This window comes from Pristiophorus japonicus, chromosome 1, assembly GCF_044704955.1.
Source record: "Pristiophorus japonicus isolate sPriJap1 chromosome 1, sPriJap1.hap1, whole genome shotgun sequence".
NCBI classification, from domain to species: Eukaryota; Metazoa; Chordata; class Chondrichthyes; family Pristiophoridae; genus Pristiophorus; species Pristiophorus japonicus.
The window spans coordinates 539,700,286-539,723,208 of NC_091977.1; the positions used below are offsets into that span (position 1 = coordinate 539,700,286).

Below are 22,923 nucleotides of genomic sequence, written 5' to 3' on the forward strand. Positions count from 1 at the left end.
CTTGCCAGAGCTGATTGTTTCGGTGAGAATCAGGCCGGCGGACACTGGCTCGTGTTCATTTGGAGAATTACTGGGGCGGTGTGTGTGTGTGTGGGGGTGGGGGGGGGGGGGGGGGGGGGGCGGAGATTTTTCTCTCGGCAGAAAGCTGCCGCTCGCTGATAAGAAAATGCAGGAAGATTTCATTTTTGATAGGTTTGAAAACGCAGCCTGTTAAGTCTGGCTGCGAAACGATGTCGTCTGTCCAATCTGTATTTGATGATTGGATTGTGGAAAGCCGGGCCTGAGCGGTTGCTATAGCAGTCTCGGGAAGGCACCGTGTGAGACAAAGCCTGTCTGGAGAGGTAGCAGTTTAAATAAAACCGACGTTGTCAGAGCAGGTCGGCAATCAACACTAAACGCTCTCCGCATTGTCTTTGATGCACCACATTAATCGGAGAGCAGTGTGGAGCCTTCAGGCATATTATAATCAATCCACGTCCTAGCCGCGGGATATAAGTTCTCTTTACACGCAAAGAAATGGTGCATCTATTCTGTCCGTCTGCCCCCCCCCCCCCCCAACCCACCCGCCCTTTTTTTTAATCCTGCTCTGAAGAGATTGGTTGAAGAGAATTGCAGGGAGGGGGGGGGGGGGAAAGGGCCTAAATGTAATGCTCTTCCATTTCTCTGACAACACAGACTCGATGGGCCGAATGGCCTCTGTCATTTATGCAACGAGAAACATAGAAATTTACAGCGCAGAAGGAGGCCATTTCGGCCCATCGTGTCCGCGCCGGCCGACAAAGAGCCGCACGGCCCTCGGTCAGCATTCCTGAAGGTTACATACAAACCTATGAACAATGAAGAAGGCAAATGGCATGTTGGCCTTCCTAGCGAGGGGATTTGAGTATAGGAGCAGGGAGGTCTTACTGCAGTTGTACAGGGCCTTGATGAGGCCTCACCTGGAATATTGTGTTCAGTTTTGGTCTCCTAATCTGAGGGAGGACGTTCTTGCTATTGAGGGAGTGCAGCGAAGGTTCACCAGACTGATTCCCGGGATGGCAGGACTGACATATGAGGAGAGACTGGATCAACTGGGCCTTTATACATTGGAGTTTAGAAGGATGAGAGGGGATCTCATTGAAACATATAAGATTCTGACGGGACGGGACAGGTTAGATGCGAGTAGAATGTTCCTGATTTTGGGGAAGTCCAGAACCAGGGGACACAGTCTAAGGATAAGGGGTAGGCCATTTAGGACTGAGATGAGGAGAAACTTCTTCACTCAGAGAGTTGTTAACCTGTGGAATTCCCTACCGCAGAGAGTTGTTAAGGCCAGTTCATTGGATATATTCAAGAGGGAGTTAGATATGGCCCTTACGGCTAAGGGGATCAAGGGGTATGGAGAGAAAGCAGGAAAGGGGTACTGAGGGAATGATCAGCCATGATCTTATTGAATGGTGGTGCAGGCTCGAAGGGCCGAATGGCCTACTCCTGCACCTATTTTCTATGTTTCTATGTTTCTAATGGCGGAAAGGTAAAGAGCACCCAGCCCAACCAGTCCACCCCACACAACTGTGACACCTCTTATACTAAAATATTCTACACTCCACTCCAACCGGAGCCATGTGATTGCCTGGGAGAGGCAAAAACCAGATGAAAACCCAGGCCAAAAACCTAGAAAAAATTCTGGGAAAATTCCTCTCCGACCCATCCAGGCGATCGAAACTATCCAAGAGATCACCCTGGCCGTATTCTATTCCCTGCAGTACTTACCATCGTATCTGCACCGGCCAACAAGAGGTCATCCAGTCTAATCCCAATTACCAGCTCTAGGTCCGTAACCCTGCAGGTTACAGCACTTTAAGTGCCCATCCAACCATCTCTTAAATGTGGTGAGGGTTTCTGCATCCACCACTCTTCCAGGTAGCGAGTTCCAGATCCCCAGTATGTGTGGCTGTTGAGTTGTGAGTGGCTTAGCCAGTCACGTGACACTCACAAGACTCAATAAAACCCCAGCCAGTTGGGTTCGGGGGATCCGCGATGAGGCAGATAGTTGTGAGCTTGGTGGATGAACTGGTAATGTGTTAAACCTTTGCTAATAGACTAACTAATTCTTAGTAGCAATGTGTTGTTATGAATTCTTAAGCAAAGAACCCATGAAGCAAATAGCTTCCTTCTGTGCTGCCCTAATCTATCATTCTTAGTGAGCATATATTTTAAAAAGAACATAAGAAATAGGAGCAGGAGTAGGCTACACGGCCCCTCGAGCCTACTCCGTCATTTAATAAGATCTTGCTGATTTGATCTTGGCCTCAACTCCACTATCCTGCCTGCTCCCCATAACCCCTGACTCCCCTATAGTTCAAATATCTGTCTATCTCCACCTTAAATATATTCAATGACCCAACCTCCACAGCTCTCTGGGGTAGAGAATTCCAAAGATTCACAACCCTCTGAGAGAAGAAATTCCTCCTCATCTCAGTTTTAAATGGGCGGTCCCTTATTCTAAGATTATGCCCCCTAGTTCTAGTCTCCCCCATCAGTGGAAACATCCTCTCTGCATCCACCTTGTCAAGCCCCCTCAGAATCTTATACGTTTCGATAAGATCACAACTCTGATGAGTAGAGGCCCAACCTGCTCAACCTTTCATAAGTCAACCCCTTCATCCCCGGAATCAACCTAGTGAACCTTCTCTGAACTGCCTCCAATGTGTGCAGTTTTGGTTTCCATATTTACGAAAGGATATACTTGCTTTGGAGGCAGTTCAGAGAAGGTTCACTGGGTTGATTCCGGAGATGAGGGGGTTGACTTATGAGGAAAGGTTGAGGAGGTTGGGCCTCTACTCATTGGAATTCAGTAGAATGAGAGGTGATCTTATTGAAAGGTATAAGATTATGAGGTGGCTTGACAAGGTGGATGCAGAGAGGATGTTTCCACTGATGGGGGAGACTAGAACTAGGGGGCATAATCTTAGAATAAGGGGCCGCCCATTTAAAACTGAGATGAGGAGGAATTTCTTCTCTCAGAGGGTTGTAAATCTGTGGAATTCGCTGCCTCAGAGAGCTGTGGAAGCTGGGACATTGAATAAATTTAAGACAGAGATAGACAGTTTCTTAACCGATAAGGGAATAAGGGGTTATGGGGAGTGGGCAGCGAAGTGGACCTGAGTCCATGATCGGATCAGCTATGATCGTATTAAATGGCGGAGCAGGCTCGCGGGGCCGTATGGCCTACTCCTGCTCCTATCTCTTATGTTCTTATATCCCTCCTTAAATAAGGAGACCAAAACTTTGAGGTACTTTTGTGAATTTTAAATTTCTTTTCCCCAAGATGGATTACAGCAGTAGTTAACTAATAAGGATTTGACTAACTAACTATTAACTAATAGGAGTCATTAGCTTAACCACTGAAGTGTCTGTTGCCACGGCATTCTCGTTTGTCAAACTAGAACACAATCGACAAGACCCTTTGGGTTAAGACATTACTTTAACGTTACAGCTTTAAATATTTCTATGTCAGGAAGTTACTCTTAAACATATAATTGAAACATTGATGCTGGAACATGTCATCTCTACATCCAGTGTGACATCCAGTGTGGTCTGAACTTAGTGAGGCTTGTGTTCTTTTATTAATGTACTCATGGGATCCTGGGTTTTATAAATAGAGGCATCGCGTACAAAAGTCAGGAAGTTATGATGAACTTGATACCACACTAGTCCGGCCCCAATACTTTAGGTGTATCATGTGAACCTGTGAGTTTTGTGGAGCTGTTGCTTTGTGAGTGGCTTAGCCAGTCACATGACATTGAGAAGACTCACAGTCAGTTAGGTCTGGGTCATCCATGATGAGGTATGTAGCTGTGAGCCTACTTGATGAATTGGTAATGTGTAGTGCGTTTGTTAAGCCTATGTTAATAAATCAACTGGTTCAATGTGTTACTATGAATTCTTAAGCATCATGGGCAGTCCCTCGGAATCGAGGAAGACTTGTTTCCACTCCAAAAATGAATTGTCAGGTGACTGAACAGTCCAACTGAGCTCCTTCACGGCAAACGAGCCAAAGGTGGGCAGAGGAAACGTTGCAAGGACATCCTCAAAGCCTCCCTGATAAAGTGCAACATCCCCACTGATATCTGGGAGTCCCTGGCCAAAGACCGCCCTAAGTGGAGGAAGTGCATCCGGGAGGGCGCTGAGCACCTCGAGTCTCGTCGCCGAGAGCATGCAGAAAACAAGCGCAGGCAGCGGAAGGAGCATGCGGCAAACCTGTCCCACCCTCCCTTACCCTCAACCACTGTCTGTCCCACCTGTGATAGGGACTGTGGTTAGAAACATAGAAACATAGAAAATAGGTACAGGAGTAGGCTATTCGGCCCTTCGAGCCTGCACGACCATTCAATATGATCATGGCTGAACATGCAACTTCAGTACCCCATTCCTGCTTTCTCGCCATACCCCTTGATCCCCCTAGTAGTAAGGACTACATCTAACTCCTTTTTGAATATATTTAGTGAATTGGCCTCAACAACTTTCTGTGGTAGAGAATTACACAGGTTCACCACTCTCTGGGTGAAGAAGTTTCTCCTCATCTCGGTCCTAAATGGCTTACCCCTTATCCTTGGACTGTGACCCCTGGTTCTGGACTTCCCCAACATCGGGAACATTCCTCCTGCATCTAACCTGTCTAAACCCGTCGTATTAGACTGTTCAGACACCTAAGGACTCATTTTAAGAGTGGAAACAAGTCTTCCTCGATTCCGAGGGACTGGCTATAATGATGAAGAGTGTCTGGGGTCACAAATATCGGCCAGACCGGATATGGGTGGCAGATTTCCTTCCCCTAAAGGACATTAGTGAACCAGAATGGGTTTTTAAGGACAGTCCAATAGTTGCATGGTCATCAATACTGAGACGGGCTTTAAATTCCAGATTAAAATTTTTTTTTAATTAACTGAATTTAAATTCCCCAGCTGCCGTGGTGGCATTTGAATTCACGTCCCCACATCATTAGTGCTGGCCCCTGGGTTACTGGTGCAGTAATATAACTGCCATGCTACTGTGAAGGGTCAATAACGAGGGGCACAGATTTAATGTGATTGGCAAAAGAACTAAAGGCAGCGTGAGGGAAAACATTTTTACGCAGTGAGTGGTTAGGATCTGGAAGCAGAAAAAATTGCAGGGCTATGGGGAAAGAGCAGGGAAGGAGTGAGACTAACTGGATCACTCTTCGAAAGAGCCGGTGCGGACCCGATGGGCCGAATGGCCTCCTGAGCGCTACCATTCTATGATTCTACATAAGAACATAAGAAATAGGAGCAGGAGTAGGCCATTTGACCCCTCGAGCCTGCTCCGCCATTTAATACCATCATGGCTGATTCACTCATGGACTCGGGTCCACTTCCCCGCCCGCTCCCCATAACCCCTTATTCCCTTATTCCCTTATTGGTTAAGAAACTGTCTATCTCTGTCTTAAATTTATTCAATGTCCCGGCTTCCACAGCTCTCTGAGGCAGCGAATTCCACAGATTTACAACTCACAGAAGAAATTCCTCCTCATCTCAGTTTTAAATGGGCGGCCCCTTATTCTAAGATTATGCCCCCTAGTTCTAGTCTCCCCCATCAGTGGAAACATCCTCTCTGCATCCACCTTGTCAAGCCCCCTCATAATCTTATACATTTCGATAAGATCGCCTCTCGTTCTTCTGAATTCCAATGAGCAGAGGCCCAACCTACTCAACCTTTCCTCATAAGTCAAACCCCCTCATCTCCGGAATCAACCCAGTGAACCTTCTCTGAACTGCCTCCAAAGCAAGTATATCCTTTCGTAAATACGGAGACCAAAACTACACGCAGTATTCCAGGTGTGGCCTCACCAATATTCTGTGATACTGTTTACTGCACTGGGCGGAAAGGAATTGGCCTGGCTTTTTAAAATCTGTTGTTCCGCCTCTCCCAAGAGATCGCAAGTCTTCGGGTGGGGGTGGAGTGTCTATGTTGATACAGAAGCAATTGCAATTGTGTAGGACGGGCTCGATGGAGCTGGAAGCCTTGACGTGCCCGCCATCATTCGTCTGATCGTAAAGGCGATTGTTTTTTTTAATACTCTGTACTGTATCGGAATTATCTCTCCTTCGTACATTCCAACGGAAAGATAGAGCTTTGCATTTCTGTAGCGTGTTTCATGACCTCAGGATATCCCAAAGCGCTTTGCAACCAGTCGCTGCGGGAAATTCTTATCCATTTATAAATGTTGGGGGCGAAATTGCCCTGTGTTCCGATTGGGCAGCGGTCAGCTGCTGGGGGCGGGACTTCCTGTGTAGGGCCGCTGAATTGGGCTTACCGCCCCCCAGCGGATGTTCAGCGCAGTCTCGCGCAATCCATTTCCTTTATCATCATCATCATCATCGGCAGTCCCTCGGAATCGAGGAAGACTTGCTACCACTCTAAAAGTGAGTTCTCAGGTGACTGAACAGTCCAATACGGGAATTACAGTCTCTGTCACAGGTGGGACAGACAGTGGTTGAGGGAAAGGGTGGGTGGGGAGTCTGGTTTGCCGCACGCTCCTTCCGCTGCCTGCGCTTGATTTCTTCATGCTCTCGGCGATGAGACTCGAGGTGCTCAGCGCCCTCCCGGATACACTTCCTCCACTGAGGGCGGTCTTTGGCCAGGGACTCCCAGGTGTCGGTGGGGATGTTGCACTTTACCAGGGAGGCTTTGAGGGTGTCCCTGTAACGTTTCCTCTGCTCATCTGGGGTTCGCATGCCGTGTAGGAGTTCCGAGTAGAGCGCTTGCTTTGGGAGTCTCGTGTTGGGCATACGGACAATGTGGCCCGCCCAGCGGAGCTGGTCGAGCGTGGTCAGTGCTTCGATGCCGGGGTCGTTGGCCTAGTCAAGGACGCTAATGTTGGTGCATCTGTCCTCCCAGGGGATTTGTAGGATTTTCCAGAGACATCGTTGGTGGTATCTCTACAGCGACTTGAGGTATCTACAGTACATGGTCCATGTCTCTGAGCCATACAGGAGGGCGGGTGTCACTACAGCCCTGTAGACCATGAGCTTGGTGCCGGGTTTGAGGGCCTGGTCTTCGAACACTCTCTTCCTCAGGCGGCCGAAGGCTGCGCTGGCGCACTGGAGGCGGTGTTGGACCTCGTCGTCGATGTCTGCCCTTGCGCAATCTCGCGCGCACCACTTCCTTTAGGGCCGGGGCCAGTGGCGCTCTGCGTGGCCCTGAAGCGCTTCAACAGCCCCTCCCCCTTCGCGTAAAGGGGCGGAGCCACTGCGCAATCTGCACGGCCTCCGGGAGGTGTGGTACCCGGGCTTCCAGCCCGACACCCGAGACACAAGAACATAAGAAATAGGAGCAGGAGTCGGCCATTTGGCCCCTCGAGCCTGCTCCACCATTCAATAAGATCATGGCTGATCTGATCATGGACTCAGCTCCACTTCCCTGCCCGCTCCCCATAACCCTTTACTCCCTTATCGCTCAAAAATCTGTCTATCTCCATCTTAAATATATTCAATGTCCCAGCTTCCACAGCTCTCTGAGGCAGAGAATTCCACAGATTTACAACCTTCTGAGAGAAGAAATTCCTCCTCATCTCAGTTTTAAATGGGCGGCCCCTTATTCTAAGACTATGCCCCTTAGTTCTAGCCTCCCCCATCAGTGGAAACATCCTCTCTGCATCCACCTTGTCAAGCCCCCTCATAATCTTCTACGTTTCGATAAGATCACCTCTCATTCTTCTGAATTCCAATGTGTAGGGAGCCAACCTCCTCAACTTTTCCTCGTAAGTCAACTCCCTCATCCCCGGAATCAACCGAGTGAACCTTCTCTGAACTGCCTCCAAAGCAATCTATACTAAATACATCGACACTATTCGCCTCAACCCCTCCCTGTGGCAGCGAGTTCCACATTCTCACCGCTCTCTGGGTAAAGACGTTCCTCCTGAATTCCCCATTGGGATTTATTAGAGACCATCTTATATTGATGGCCCCTAGTTCTGGTCTCCGCTACAAGTGGAAACATCTTCTCTACATCTAGCCTATCGAACCCTTTCATAATTTCCACTACGGGGTCACCTCTCAGCCTCCCCTTTTCTGGAGAAAAGTGCCTCCCTCTGTTCAGTCTTTTCCTGGTCGGTATAACCACTCAGCTCGGCAATCATCCTTTCTGTGGTGCCTCTGCATCCTTTTATTTTTGTAATACGTCGACCAGAACGGTGCACGGGACTCTTTAAGGTTGTTTCGAGGCAAGCGTTTAGCAATAATTACGAGGTTCGAGGCGTATTTTGCGGCAGGTTAATGGCCGGGGGAGGGTCGGGGAGCAGGCTGGAGCGATGCTGTCCGAGATCTGTATCGGGGGAGGGGGCAATGTTATCTGAGCGGTTACAGCGGCTGTAGAAAGGGCCCGAATCATTTCCGTGCCAAAAGGTGTTTAATGGGCTTGGCAAACTAACATGCGCGCACAAAAAGAAATAGCCATTGTGATTGAGCTGGTAATTGAACGGATTGCTGGTGGGACAAAGTGGGGACAGGTTTGACAGGGCCACATTACCCTGAATGATAATAATGTGCTTTTCTCTCTCTCTCTCTCTCCCTTTGTCCCTCTGCCAGAGGAAGGTCTGAACCACGAGTGCAAGCTTTGTAATCAGACGTTTGACTCACCGGCCAAGCTGCAGTGTCATCTGATTGAGCACAGTTTCGAAGGCATGGGAGGCACCTTCAAATGTCCAGTGTGTTTCACAGGTAGGGACTGGACCGGGGGGGTGGGGCAGTGGGGGGGGCGGGCGCACGGGGAAGTGGGGAGGGGCAGGGAGAGGAAGGGGGCATGGGGGGGATGGGGCACGGAGTGGGGGAGGAGCAGAGGGGGGGGGCAGGGGGGGAGAGACAGGGGTCACGGGGGAAGTGGGGGGTGCAGGGGTCACGGGGGGAGGGGCAGGGGGCACGGGGGGGGCATGGGGGAGGAGCAGAGGGGGGGAAGGGGGGAGAGACAGGGGTCACGGGGGAAGTGGGGGCTGCAGGGGTCATGGGGGAGGGGCAGGGGGCACGGGGGGGCATGGGGGAGGAGCAGATTGGGGGGAACGGGGGAGAGACAGGGGTCACGGGGGAAGTGGGAGGTGCAGGGGTCACGGGGGGGGGCATGGGGGAGGAGCAGAGGGGGGGAAGGGGGAGAGACAGTGGTCACGGGGGAAGTGGGGGGGTGCAGGGTCAAGGGGGGAGGGGCAGGGGTCACGTGGGGGGCATGGGGGAGGAGCAGGGGGAAGTAGGGGTGCAGGGGTCAGTGGGGTAGGGGCAGGGGGCACGGGGGGCACAGGCGAAGTGGGGGACGGGAAGGTCACAGGGGAGGGGCACGGGGGAAGTGGGGGGTGCAGGGGGCACGCGGGAGGGGTGGGGTTTACTGTCCGCTTTGATGCATTTTTATTATTCTTTAATTTTTTTTAAGCTGTTTTGCAACTTTGCCATCCTCCGTTTTCCAGTCTCCCCAGTGGTCAATAAGAAAGCCTTTACACAGCACCTTTCAGGGCATCCCAAAGTGCTCGACAGCCAATGAACGACTTTTGTGAGAGTGCCGCACTGTCGGAGGGGCAGAACTGAGGGAGTGCCGCGCTGTCGGAGGAGCAGAACTGAGGGAGAGCCGCGCTGTCGGAGGGGCAGTACTGAGGGAGTGCCGCACTGTCGGAGGGGCAGTACTGAGGGAGCGCCGCACTGTTGGAGGGGCAGTACTGAGGGAGCGCCGCACTGTCGGAGGGGCAGTACTGAGGGAGATCCGCACTGTTGGAGGGGCAGTGCTGAGGGAGCGCCGCACTGTTGGAGGGGCAGTCCTGAGGGAGTGCTGCAATGTCGGAGGGGCAGTACTGAGGGAGCGCCGCACTGTCGGAGGGGTAGTACTGAGGGAGTGCCGTACTGTCGGAGGGGCAGTACTGAGGGAGCGCCTCACTGTTGGAAGGGCAGTACTGAGGGAGCGCCGCACTGTCGGAGGGGCAGTACTGAGGGAGCGCCGCACTGTCGGAGGGGCAGTACTGAGGGAGTGCCGCACTGTCGGAGGGGCAGTACTGAGGGAGCGCCGCACTGTCGGAGGGGCAGTACTGAGGGAGCGCCGCACTGTCGGAGGGGCAGTACTGAGGGAGCGCCGCACTGTCGGAGGGGCAGTACTGAGGGAGCGCCGCACTGTAGGAGGGGCAGTACTGAGGGAGCGCCGCACTGTCGGAGGGGCAGTACTGAGGGAGCGTCGCACTGTCGGAGGGGCAGTACTGAGGGAACGCCACACTGTCGGAGGGGCAGTACTGAGGGAGTTGCAAGTTGTAGCACAGTGGTTCTGTTACAAGTAATCCAGAGGCCTGGACTAATGATTTTCAGAATGGCAGGCAGTGACTAGTGGGGTGCTGCAGGGCTCAGTGCTGGGACCCCAGCTATTTACAATATACATTAATGATTCAGATGAAGGAATTGAGTGTAATATCTCCAAGTTTGCAGATGACACTAAGCTGGGTGGCGGTGTGAGCTGTGAGGAGGATGCTAAGAGGCTGCAGGGTGACTTGGACAGGTTAGGTGAGTGAGCAAATGCATGGCAGATGCAGTATAATGTGGATAAATGTGAGGTTATCCACTTTGGGGGCAAAAACAGGAAGGCAGAATATTATCTGAATTAGGATTAGGAAAAGGAGAGGTGCAACGTGACCTGGGTGTCATGGTACATCAGTCATTGAAAGTTGGCATGCAGGTACAGCAGGCGGTGAAGGCGGCAAATGGTATGTTGGCCTTCATAGCGAGAGGATTTGAGTATTGGAGCAGGGAGGTCTTACTGCAGTTGTACAGGGCCATAGTGATGCCTCACCTGGAATATTGTGTTCCTAATCTGAGGAAGGACATTCTTGCTATTGGTCTCCTAATCTGAGGAAGGACATTCTTGCTATTGAGTGCAGCGAAGGTTCACCAGACTGATTCCCGGGATGGCTGGACTGACATATGAGGAGAGACTGGATCGACTGGGCCTGTATTCACTGGAGTTTAGAAGGATGAGAGGGGATCTCATCGAAACATATCAAATTCTGACGGGTTGGACAGGTTAGATGCAGGAAGAATGTTCCCGATGTTGGGGAAGACCAGAACCAGGGGACACAGTCTAAGGATAAGGGGTAAGCCATTTAGGACCGAGATGAGGAGAAACTTCTTCACTCAGAATTGTGAACCTGTGGAATTCTCTACCGCAGAAAGTTGTTGATGCCAGTTCATTGGATATATTCAAGAGGGAGTTAGATATGGCCCTTACGGCTAAAAGGATCAAGGGGTATGGAGAGAAATCAGGAACGGGGTACTGAAGGAATGATCAGCCATGATCTTATTGAATGGTGGTGCAGGCTCGAAGGGCCGAATGGCCTACTCCTGCACGTATTTTCTATGTTTCTATGTTTCTATGATTCAGAGAAGTGAATTCAAATCCCACCATGGCAGCTGGGGAAGTTAAATTTAGTTAAATAAATCTGGAATAAAAAGTCTGTGTAATGGTGACCATGAAACTACCGGATTGTCATAAAAAAACATCTGGTTCACTAATGTCCTTTCGGGAAGGAAATCTGTCGCCCTTACCTGGGTTGTCCTCAACCGAGATGAGGAGAAACTTCTTCACCCAGAGAGTGGTGAACCTGTGGAATTCTCTACCACAGAAAGTAGTTGCGGCCAATTCACTAAATATATTCAAAAGGGAGTTAGATGAAGTCCTTACTACTCGGGGGATCAAGGGTTATGGCAAGAAAGCAGGAAGGGGGTACTGAAGTTTCATGTTCAGCCATGAACTCATTGAATGGTGGTGCAGGCTCGAAGGGCTGAATGGTCTGCTCCTGCACCTATTTTCTATGTCTCTATATGTGACTCCAGACCCACAGCAATGGGTTGACTCTGAACTGTTCTATCCCACATTCTGCCCTACGTAAACTAGAGGTGTTTCGAAACTCGGCTGCCCATGTCCTAACTCGCACCAAGTCCCGCTCACCCATCACCCCCTCTGCTCGCTGACCTACATTGGCTCCTGGTTAAGCAGCACCTCGATTTCACAATTCTCATCCTTGTTTACAAATCCCTCCATGGCCCTCGCCCCCTCCCTATCTCTGTAATCTCCTCCAGCCCCACAACCCCCCCCGAGACCTCTGCGCTGCTCTAATTCTGCCCTCTTGAGCATCCCTGATTATAGTCGCTCCACCATCAGTGGCCGTGCCTTCAGCTGCCTGGGCCCCAAGCTCTGGAACTCCCTCCCTAAACCCCTCCGCCTCTCTACCTCTCTCTACCTTGCTCTCCTCCTTTAAGTTGATCCTGAAAACCTACCTCTTTGACCCAGCTTTTGGTCACCTGCGCTAATGTTTCCTTATGTGACCCCGGTGTCAAATTTTTTCTCTCAACACTCCCGTGAAGCGCCTTGGAACGTTTCGCTACATTAAGGTGCTATATAAATACAAGTTGTTGTTGTCCTGTGAAATGGCCTCGGAAGCCACTCAGTTGTGAAGAAGGTGGCTCGACACCAGCTCCTTGAGGGCAGTCAGGGATGGGCGATAATTGCTGGCCTTGTCGGAAACGCCCACATCCCAGGAACGAATAATAAAAAAGGTTTTGTTGTTGAAAGTTGCACCCACCGCAGAATTAAAGGCAGGTAAAGAGGCCCATCGAAAATAAAAGAAATCTTGATACGATTTGCTTGCGGGAAACTAAAACTAGGGGACATCGTCTCAGAATAAGGGGCCGTCCATTTAAAACTGAGATGAGGAGGAGTTTCTTCTCTCAGTCGGTTGTAAATCTGCGGAACGCTCTGCCCCAGAGGCTGCGTCGTTGAAGATATTTAAGGCGGAGAGAGACAGATTTTTGAGCGATAAGGGAGTAAAGGGTTATGGGGAGCGGGCGGGGAAGTGGAGCTGAGTCGGGAGCGGGAGGTCGAGGATTGAGGCCGATAAAAGGCCAGGAGCAGCAGCAGTTCGGGAGCAGGAGGCCGAGATAGAAATAGACAGTTTCTTAAATGGTAAGAGGATAAGGGGTTATGGGGAGTGGGCGGGGAAATGGAGCTGAGTCCATGATCGGATCAGCCAAGATCGTATTAAATGGCGGAGCAGGCTCGAGGGGCCGAATGGCCGACTCCTGCTCCTATTTCTTATGTTCTTACGAACCCAACTGGCATTCTTCCCCCTGGTGAGCGACTTCATTGCTGCTTTGGAGAGCAGCTTGAGAAGTTTGCAAGCTTCCTTTTACAGATGTTACACACACACGTTTAAAAAGTGCCAAAGGAATTATCTTTTGGTTGAGATATCACCGACGGCAACAGCGTGATCTGGCAGCAGAAGCCTGGGAACTGTGAGGAGGCTAACACCCTGAAGTTGGGAAAATCTCGAGGCGGTCATGCCAACGAAAGCTGGAGGGGGAATTAATGAGTCCCACATCCTTCGCACCTTCTAGCCTTCCAAAGAAAAAGATGATTTTTTTTTTCCCCCCTCTCTTGTACCATCCGGCAGACTGTTGCCGTACATACTGAGGGCTGGAGCTGACCTGGGCTCTCTCCTTCAGTCCGTGCACTTTATTTCTTAGCTGACGGGGAAAGATTGGATAGGCTGGGGTCTGTTTTCCTTGGAACAGAGGAGGCTGAGGGGAGATTTCACGAGCTGTATAAAATTATGAGGGGCCTGGATAGAGTGGATAGTGTCATGTGTGCACCTGTGAGGCTGCCCACAGGTTTGTTGAGCTGTTGACTTGTGAGTGGCTCAGCCAGTCACGTGATTTAAGGCGGAGCTAGACAGATTTTTGAGCGATAAGGGAGTAAAGGGTTATGGGGAGCGGGGCAGGGAAGTGGAGCTGAGTTCATGATCGGATCAGCCATGATCTTATTGAATGGCGGAGCAGGTTCGAGGGGCCGAATGGCCGACTCCTGCTCCTATTTCTTATGTTCTTATGAATACTGCATTTTCTGCAGCAGCACAGGAAGCTCTATATAGCCCTCTTAAGAGAAGTAGCGGCAGGGATAATGGATGCATTGGTTGTAATTTACCAAAATTCCCTGGATTCTGGGGTGGTCCCAGCAGCTTGGAAAACTACAAATGTCACGCCCCTATTTAAAAAAGGAGGCAGCAAAAAGCAGGAAACTATTGACCAGTTAGCCAAACATCTGCGGTTGGGAAAATGTTGGAGTCCATTATTAAAGAAGCAGTAGCAGGACATTTGGAAAAGCATAATTTGGTCAGGCAGAGTCAGCATGGATTTATGAAGAGGAGCTCGGTCACGTGATATGCTCCTCCTGTACCATGTGGGAACTCGGGGACACTTCCGGTGTCCCTGGGCGCTACGTGTGTTGGAAGTGTATCTGCCTCGAGCTCTTGATGGTCCGCATTGCGGAATTGGAGCTGAGGGTGGATTCACTCTGGAGCATCCACGATGCTGAGAATGACGTGAGTATCACGTGTAGTGAGTTGGTCTTACCGCAGGAGAAGGGTCCACAGCCAGATAGGGAATGGAAGACCAGCAGGAAGAGCAGTGCAAGAAAGATAGTGCAGGGGTCCCCTGTGGTCATCCTCCTGCAAAACAGATGCACTGCTTTGAGTACTGTTGGGGGGGATGATTCATCAGGGGAGGGCAGCAGCAGCCAAGTTCATGGCACTGTGGCTGGTTCTGTTGCACAGAAGGGCAGGAAAAAGATTGGGAGCGCGATAGTGATAGGGGATTCGATGGTGAGGGGAATAGATAGGCGTTTCTGCGGCTGCAACCGAGACTCCAGGATGGTATGTTGCCTCCCTGGTGCAAGGGTCAAAGATGTCTCGGAGCGGGTGCAGGACATTCTGAAATGGGAGGGAGAACAGCCAGTTGTCGTGGTGCACATTGGTACCAACGACATAGGTAAAAAAAGGGATGAGGTCCTACGAAAAGAATTTAAGGAGCTAGGAGCTAAATTAAAATGTAGGACCTCAAAAGTAGTCATTTCGGGATTGCTACCAGTGCCACGTGCTAGTCAGAGTAGGAATCGCAGGATAGCGCAGATGAATACGTGGCTTGAGCAGTGGTGCAGCAGGGAGGGATTCAAATTCCTGGGGCATTGGAACCGGTTCTGGGGGAGGTGGGACCAGTACAAACCGGACGGTCTGCACCTGGGCAGGACTGGAACCAATGTCCTAGGGGGAGTGTTTGCTAGTGCTGTTGGGGAGGAGTTAAACTAATATGGCAGGGGGATGGGAACCAATGCAGGGAGACAGAGGGAGAGAAAAATGAGGCAAAAGCAAAAGACAGAAAGGAGATGAGGAAAAGTGGAGGGCAGAGAAACCCAAGGCAAAGAACAAAAAGGGCCACTGTACAGCAAAATTCTAAAAGGACAAAGGGTGTTAAAAAAGCAAGCCTGAAGGCTTTGTGTCTTAATGCAAGGAGTATCCGCAATAAGGTGGATGAATTAACTGTGCAAATAGATGTTAACAAATATGATGTGATTGGGATTACGGAGACGTGGCTCCAGGATGATCAGGGCTGGGAACTCAACATCCAGGGGTATTCAACATTCAGGAAAGATAGAATAAAAGGAAAAGGAGGTGGGGTAGCATTGCTGGTTAAAGAGGAGATTAATGCAATAGTTAGGAAAGACATTAGCTTGGATGATGTGGAATTTATATGGGCAGAGCTGCAGAACACTAAAGGGCAAAAAACGTTAGTGGGAGTTGTGTACAGACCTCCAAACAGTAGTAGTGATGTTGGGGAGGGCATCAAACAGGAAATTAGGAGTGCATGCAATAAAGGTGCAGCAGTTATAATGGGTGACTTTAATATGCACATAGATTGGGCTAGCCAAGCTGGAGGCAATACGGTGGAGGAGGATTTCCTGGAGTGCATAAGGGATGGTTTTCTAGACCAATATGTCGAGGAACCAACTAGGGGGGAGGCCATCTTAGACTGGGTGTTGTGTAATGAGAGAGGATTAATTAACAATCTCATTGTGCGAGGCCCCTTGGGGAAGAGTGACCATAATATGGTGGAATTCTGCATTAGGATGGAGAATGAAACAGTTAATTCAGAGACCATGGTCCAGAACTTAAAGACGGGTAACTTTGAAGGTATGAGGTGTGAATTGGCTAAGATAGATTGGCGAATGATACTTAAGGGGTTGATTGTGGATGGGCAATAGCAGACATTTAGAGACCGCATGGATGAATTACAACAATTGTACATTCCTGTCTGGCGTAAAAATAAAAAAGGGAAGGTGGCTCAACCGTGGCTATCTAGAGAAATCAGGGATAGTATTAAAGCCAAGGAAGTGGCATACAAATTGGCCAGAAATAGCAGCGAACCTGGGGACTGGGAGAAATTTAGAACTCAGCAGAGGAGGACAAAGGGTTTGATTAGGGCAGGGAAATTGGAGTACGAGAAGAAGCTTGCAGGGAACATTAAGGCGGATTGCAAACGTTTCTATAGGTATGTAAAGAGAAAAAGGTTCGTAAAGACAAACGTAGGTCCCCTGCAGTCAGAATCAGGGGAAGTCATAACGGGGAACAAAGAAATGGCAGACCAATTGAACAAGTACTTTGGTTCAGTATTCACTAAGGAGGACACAAACAACCTTCCGGATATAAAAGGGGTCAGAGGGTCTAGTAAGGAGGAGGAACTGAGGGAAATCTTTATTAGTCGGGAAATTGTGTTGGGGAAATTGATGGGATTGAAAACCGATAAATCCCCAGGGCCTGATGGACTGCATCCCAGAGTACTTAAGGAGGTGGCCTTGGAAATAGCGGATGCATTGACAGTCATTTACCAACATTCCATTGACTCTGGATCAGTTCCTATCGAGTGGAGGGTAGCCAATGTAACCCCACTTTTTAAAAAAGGAGGGAGAGAGAAAGCCGGGAATTATCGACCGGTCAGCCTGACCTCAGTAGTGGGTAAAATGATGGAATCAATTATTAAGGATGTCACAGCAGTGCATTTGGAAAATGGTGACATGATAGGTCCAAGTCAGCATGGATTTGTGAAAGGGAGATCATGCTTGACAAATCTTCTGGAATTTTTTGAGGATGTTTCCAGTAAAGTGGACAAAGGAGAACCAGTTGATGTGGTATATTTGGACTTTCAGAAGGCTTTCGACAAGGTCCCACACAGGAGATTAATGTGCAAAGTTAAAGCACATGGGATTGGTGGTAGTGTGCTGACGTGGATTGAGAACTGGTTGTCAGACAGGAAGCAAAGAGTAGGAGTAAATGGGTACTTTTCAGAATGGCAGGCAGTGACTAGTGGGGTACCACAAGGTTCTGTGCTGGGGCCCCAGCTGTTTACATTGTACATTAATGATTTATACGAGGGGATTAAATGCAGTATCTCCAAATTTGCGGATGACACTAAGTTGGGTGGCAGTGTGAGCTGCGAGGAGGATGCTATGAGGCTGCAGAGTGACTTGGATAGGTTAGGTGAGTGGGCAAATGCGTGGCAGATGAAGTATAATGTGGATAAATGTGAGGTTATCCACTTTGGTGGTAAAAACAGAGAGACAGACTATTATCTGAATGGTGACAGATTAGGAAAAGGGGAGGTGCAGCGAGACCTGGGTGTCATGGTACATCAGTCATTGAAGGTTGGCATGCAGGTACAGCAGGCGGTTAAGAAAGCAAATGGCATGTTGGCCTTCATAGCGAGGGGATTTGAGTACAGGGGCAGGGAGGTGTTGCTACAGTTGTATAGGGCATTGGTGAGGCCACACCGGGAGTATTGTGTACAGTTTTGGTCTCCTAACTTGAGGAAGGACGTTCTTGCTATTGAGGGAGTGCAGCGAAGATTCACCAGACTGATTCCCGGGATGGCGGGACTGACCTATCAAGAAAGACTGGATCAACTGGGCTTGTATTCACTGGAGTTCAGAAGAGTGAGAGGGGACCTCATCGAAACGTTTAAAATTCTGACGGGTTTGGACAGGTTGGATGCAGGAAGAATGTTCCCAATGTTGGGGAAGTCCAGAACCAGGGGTCACAGTCTTAGGATAAGGGGTAAGCCATTCAGGACCGAGATGAGGAGAAACATCTTCACCCAGAGAGTGGTGAACCTGTGGAATTCTCTACCACGGAAAGTAGTTGAGGCCAATTCACTAAATATATTCAAAAGGGAGTTAGATGAAGTCCTTACTACTCGGGGGATCAATGGGTATGGCGAGAAAGCAGGAAGGGGGTACTGAAGTTTCATGTTCAGCCATGAACTCATTGAATGGCGGTGCAGGCTCAAAGGGCCGAATGGCCTGCTCCTGCACCTATTTTCTATGTTTCTATGTTTCTAAGTCATGTTTGACAAGTTTGCTGGAATTCTTTGAGGATGTAACGAACAGGGTGGATAAAGGGGATCCAGTGGATGTGGTGTATTTGGACTTCCAGAAGGCATTTGACAAGGTGCCACATAAAAGGTTCCTGCACAAGATAAAAGTTCACGGGGTTGGGGATAATATATTAGCATAGATAGAGGATTGGCTAACTAACAGAAAACAGAGAGGTCGGGATAAATGGTTCATGCTCGAGTTGGCAATCGGTAACTAGTGGGGTGCTGCAGGGATCAGTGCTGGGACCCCAACTATTTACAATCTATATTAACGACTTGGAAGAAGGGACTGAGTGTAATGCAGCCAAGTTTGCTGACAATACAAAGATGGGAGGAAAAGCAATGTGTGAGGAGGACACAAAAAATCTGCAAAAGGACATAGACAGGCTCAGTGAGTGGGCAAAAATTTGGCATAGAGAGTATAATGTTGGAAAGTGTGAGGTTATGCACATCGGCAGAAAAAGATCAAAGAGCAAGTTAGTATTTAAATGTAGAAACATTGCAAAGTGCCGCAGTACAGCGGGACCTGGGGGCACTTGTGCATGAAACACAAAAGGTTAGTGTGCAGGCTCAGCAAGTGATCAGGAAGGCCAATGGAATCTTGGCCTTTATTGCAAAGGGGATGGAGTATAAAAGCAGGGAAGTCTTGCTACAGTTGTACAGGGTATTGGTGAGGCCACACCTGGAATACTGCATGCAGTTTTGGTTTCCATATTTACGAAAGGATATACTTGCTTTGGAGGCAGTTCAGAGAAGGTTCACTCGGTTGATTCCGGAGATGAGGGGTTGAGTTATGAGGAAAGGTTGAGCAAGTTGGGCCTCTACTCATTGGAATTCAGAAGAATGAGAGGTGATCTTATCGAAACGTATAAGATTATGAGGGGGCTTGACAAGTTGGATGCAGAGAGGATGTTTCCACTGATAAGGGAGACTAGAACTCGGGTGCATGATCTTAGAATAAGGGGCCGCCCATTTAAAACTGAAATGAGGAGAAATTTCTTCTCTCAAAGGGTTGTAAATCTGTGGAATTCACTGCCTCAGAGAGCTGTGGAAGCTGGGACATTGAATAAATTTAAGACAGAGATAGACAGTTTTTTAACTGCTCAGGGAATAAGGGGTTATGGGGAGCGGGCAGGGAAGTGGATCTGAGTCCATGATCGGATCAGCCATGATCATATTAAATGGCGGAGCAGGCTCGAGTGGCCGCGTGGCCTACTATGGTAGAATTCTTTATTAAGATGGAGAGTGACACAGTTAATTCGGAAACTAGGGTCCTGAACATAAGGAAAGGTAACTTCGACGGTATGAGGCGTGAATTGGCTAGAATAGACTGGCAGAGGATACTTAAAGCTTTGACGATGGATAAGCAATGGCAAACATTTATAGATCACATGGATGAACTTCAGCAATTGTACATCCCTGTCTGGAGTAAAAATAAAACGGAGAAGGTGGCTCAACCGTGGCTAACAAGGGAAATTAAGGATAGTGTTAAAACCAAGGAAGAGGCATATAAATTGGCTAAAAAAAGCAACAAACCTGAGGACTGGGGGAAATTTAGAATTCAACACAGGAGGACTAAGGGTTTAATTTAGAGGGGGAAAATAGAGTACGAGAGGAAGCTTCAAGGGAACATAAAAACTGACTGCAAAAGCTTCTATAGATATGTGAAGAGAAAAAGATGACTGAAGACAAACATAGGTCCCTTACAGTCGGATTCAGGTGAATTTATAACGGGGAACAAAGAAATGGCAGACCAATTGAATAAATACTTCGGTTCTGTCTTCACTAAGGGAGACACAAATAACCTTCCGAATGTACTCGGGGACAGTGGGCCTAGTGAGAAGGAGGAACTGAAGGATATCCTTATTAGGCAGGAAATTATGTTCGGGAAATTGATAGGATTGAAGGCCGATAAATCCCCGGGGCCTGATTGTCTGCATCCCAGAGTACTTAAGGAAGTGGCCCTAGAAATAGTGAATGCATTGGTGATCATTTTCCAACAGTCTATCGACTCTGGATCAGTTCCTATGGACTGGAGGGTAGCTAATGTAACACCACTTATTAAAAAAGGAGGGAGAGAGAAAATGGGTAATTATAGACCAGTTAGCCTGACATCAGTCGTGGGGGAAATGTTGGCATCAATCATTAAGGATGAAATAGCAGCGCATTTGGAAAGCGGTGACAGGATTGGTCCAAGTCAGCATGGATTTATGAAAGGGAAATCATGCTTGACAAATCTCCTGGAATTTTTTGAGGATGTAACTAGCAGAGTGGACAAGGGAGAACCAGATAATGTGGTTTATTTGGACTTTCAAAAAGCTTTTGACAAGGTTCCACACAAGAGATTGGTGTACAAAATCAAAGCACATGGTATTGGGGGTAATGTACTGACGTGGATAGAGAACTGGTTGGCAGACAGGAAGCAGAGATTCGGGATAAACGGGTCCTTTTCAGAATGGCAGGCAGTGACTAGTGGAGTGCCGCAGGGCTCAGTGCTGGGACCCCAGCTCTTTACAATATACATTAACGATTTAGATGAAGGAATTGAGTGTAATATCTCCAAGTTTGCAGACGATACTAAACTGGGTGGCGGTGTGAGCTGTGAGGAGGACACTAAGAGGCTGCAGGGTGACTTGGACAGGTTAACTGAGTGGGCAAATGCATGGCAGATGCAGTATAATGTGGATAAATGTGAGGTTATCCATTTTGGGGGCAATAACACGAAGGCAGAATATTATCTGAATGGCGGCAGATTAGGAAAAGGGGAGGTGCAACGAGACCTGGGTATCATGGTACAGCAGTCATTGAAAGTTGGCATGCAGGTACAGCAGGCGGTGAAGAAGGCAAATGGTATATTGGCCTTCATAGCGAGGGGATTTGAGTTTCGTAGCAGGGAGATCTTACTGCAGTTGTACAGGGCCTTAGTGAGGCCTCACCTGGAATATTGTGTTCAGTTTTGGTCTCCTAATTTGAGGAAGGACGTTCTTGCTTTTGAGGGAGTGCAGCAAAGGTTCACCAGACTGATTCCAGGGATGGCTGGACTGTCATATGGGGAGAGACTTGATCAACTGGGCCTTTATTCATTGGAGTTTAGAAGGATGAGAGGGGATCTCATAGAAACGTATAAGATTCTGACGTGACTGGACAGGTTAGATGCGGGAAGAATGTTCCCGATGTTGGTGAAGTCCAGAACCAGGGGACATAGTCTTCGGATAAGGGGTAAGCCATTTAGGACTGAGATGAGGAGAAACTTCTTCACTCAGAGAGTTGTTAATCTGTGGAATTCCCTGCCGCAGAGAGTTGTTGTTGCCAGTTCATTGGATATATTCAAGAGGGAGTTAGATATGGCCCTTACGGCTAAAGGGATCAAGGGGTATGGAGAGAAAGCAGGAAAGGGGTACTGAGGGAATGATCAGCCAAGATCTTATTGAATGGTGGTGCAGGCTCGAAGGACCAAATGGCCTACTCCTGCACCTATTTTCTATGTTTCTCTGTTTCTATGTTCAGGATCTGGAATATTAGGTCCTTCATTGAACCACCTGTGAACTCATCCCTTTTTGGCGTGGAAGCAAGTCATCCTCGATACGAGGGATGGCCTGTGAAGGTGATGATGATGACTGATCTGTATCTTAACTCCAAAAGAACATAAGAAATAGGAGCAGGAGTCGGTCATACGGTCCCTCGATCATGGCTGATCTGATCTTGACCTCAACTCCACTTCCCTGCCTGCTCCCCATAACCCTTTACTCCCTTATCGTTCAAAAATCTATCTATCTCCGCCTTAAATATACTCAATGACCCAGCCTCTCTGGGGCAGAGAATTCCACAGATTCACGGCCCTCTGAGAGAAGAAATTCCTCCTCGTTGAAACATAAATTTACAGCGCAGGAGGAGGCCATTTCGGCCCATCGTGTCCGCGCCGGCCGACAAAGAGCCGCACGGCCCTCGGTCAGCAGCCCTGAAGGTTACATATAAACCTGTGAACAATGAACAATGACGGAAAGGTAAAGAGCACCCGGCCCAACCAGTCCGCCCCACACAACTGCGACACCCCTTACACTGAAACATTCTACACTCCACCCCAACCGGAGCCATGGGATCTCCTGGGAGAGGCAAAAACCAGATAAAAGCCCAGGCCAATTGGGGAAAAGAAATCTGAGAAAATTCCTCTCGGAACCATCCAGGTGATCGACACTAGTCCAGGAGATCACCCTGGCCGTATTTGATTCCCTACAGTACAGACCATTATATCTGCGCCGGCCAACAAGGGGTTATCCGGTCTAATCCCAATTACCAGCTTGTTTTAAATGGGCCACCCCTTTAATCTGAAACTATGGCCCCTAGTTCTAGATTCCCCTCACAGGGGGAAACATCCTCTCTGCCTCCACCCTTGTCGAGCCCCCTCAGAATCGTACACACTTCGATAAGATCACCTCTCATTTCTTCTAAACTCCAATGAGCACAGCCTCAGCCTGCTCAACTTTTCGCGAGGTGCAGAGAGGCAGGAACAGGGCCCGAGGCAGGAGACCTTTGGCCTGGCCTCTCGTGTCCACCTTTGGCAGTGAATTCTGGATCAGGCACAATGGCAATGCTTTCCATTTTAATGAATACAAACAAGGCCTGGAAAGCACCGAAGGGGAGTTTACCAGAG

The 22,923-nt window shown here is 49.0% G+C and overlaps 1 protein-coding gene across 1 annotated transcript in view; it reads left to right on the forward strand.

The window, feature by feature from the left end:
* Positions 1-22,923, forward strand: part of LOC139261518 (zinc finger protein 521-like) — a 671,704-nt gene that overhangs the window by 512,067 nt on the left and 136,714 nt on the right. Inside the window, exon 6 of the mRNA XM_070877069.1 lies at positions 8,589-8,720. Within this exon, the coding sequence (XP_070733170.1) occupies positions 8,589-8,720 (132 nt within the window). The remainder of the gene's footprint in view (positions 1-8,588; positions 8,721-22,923) is intronic.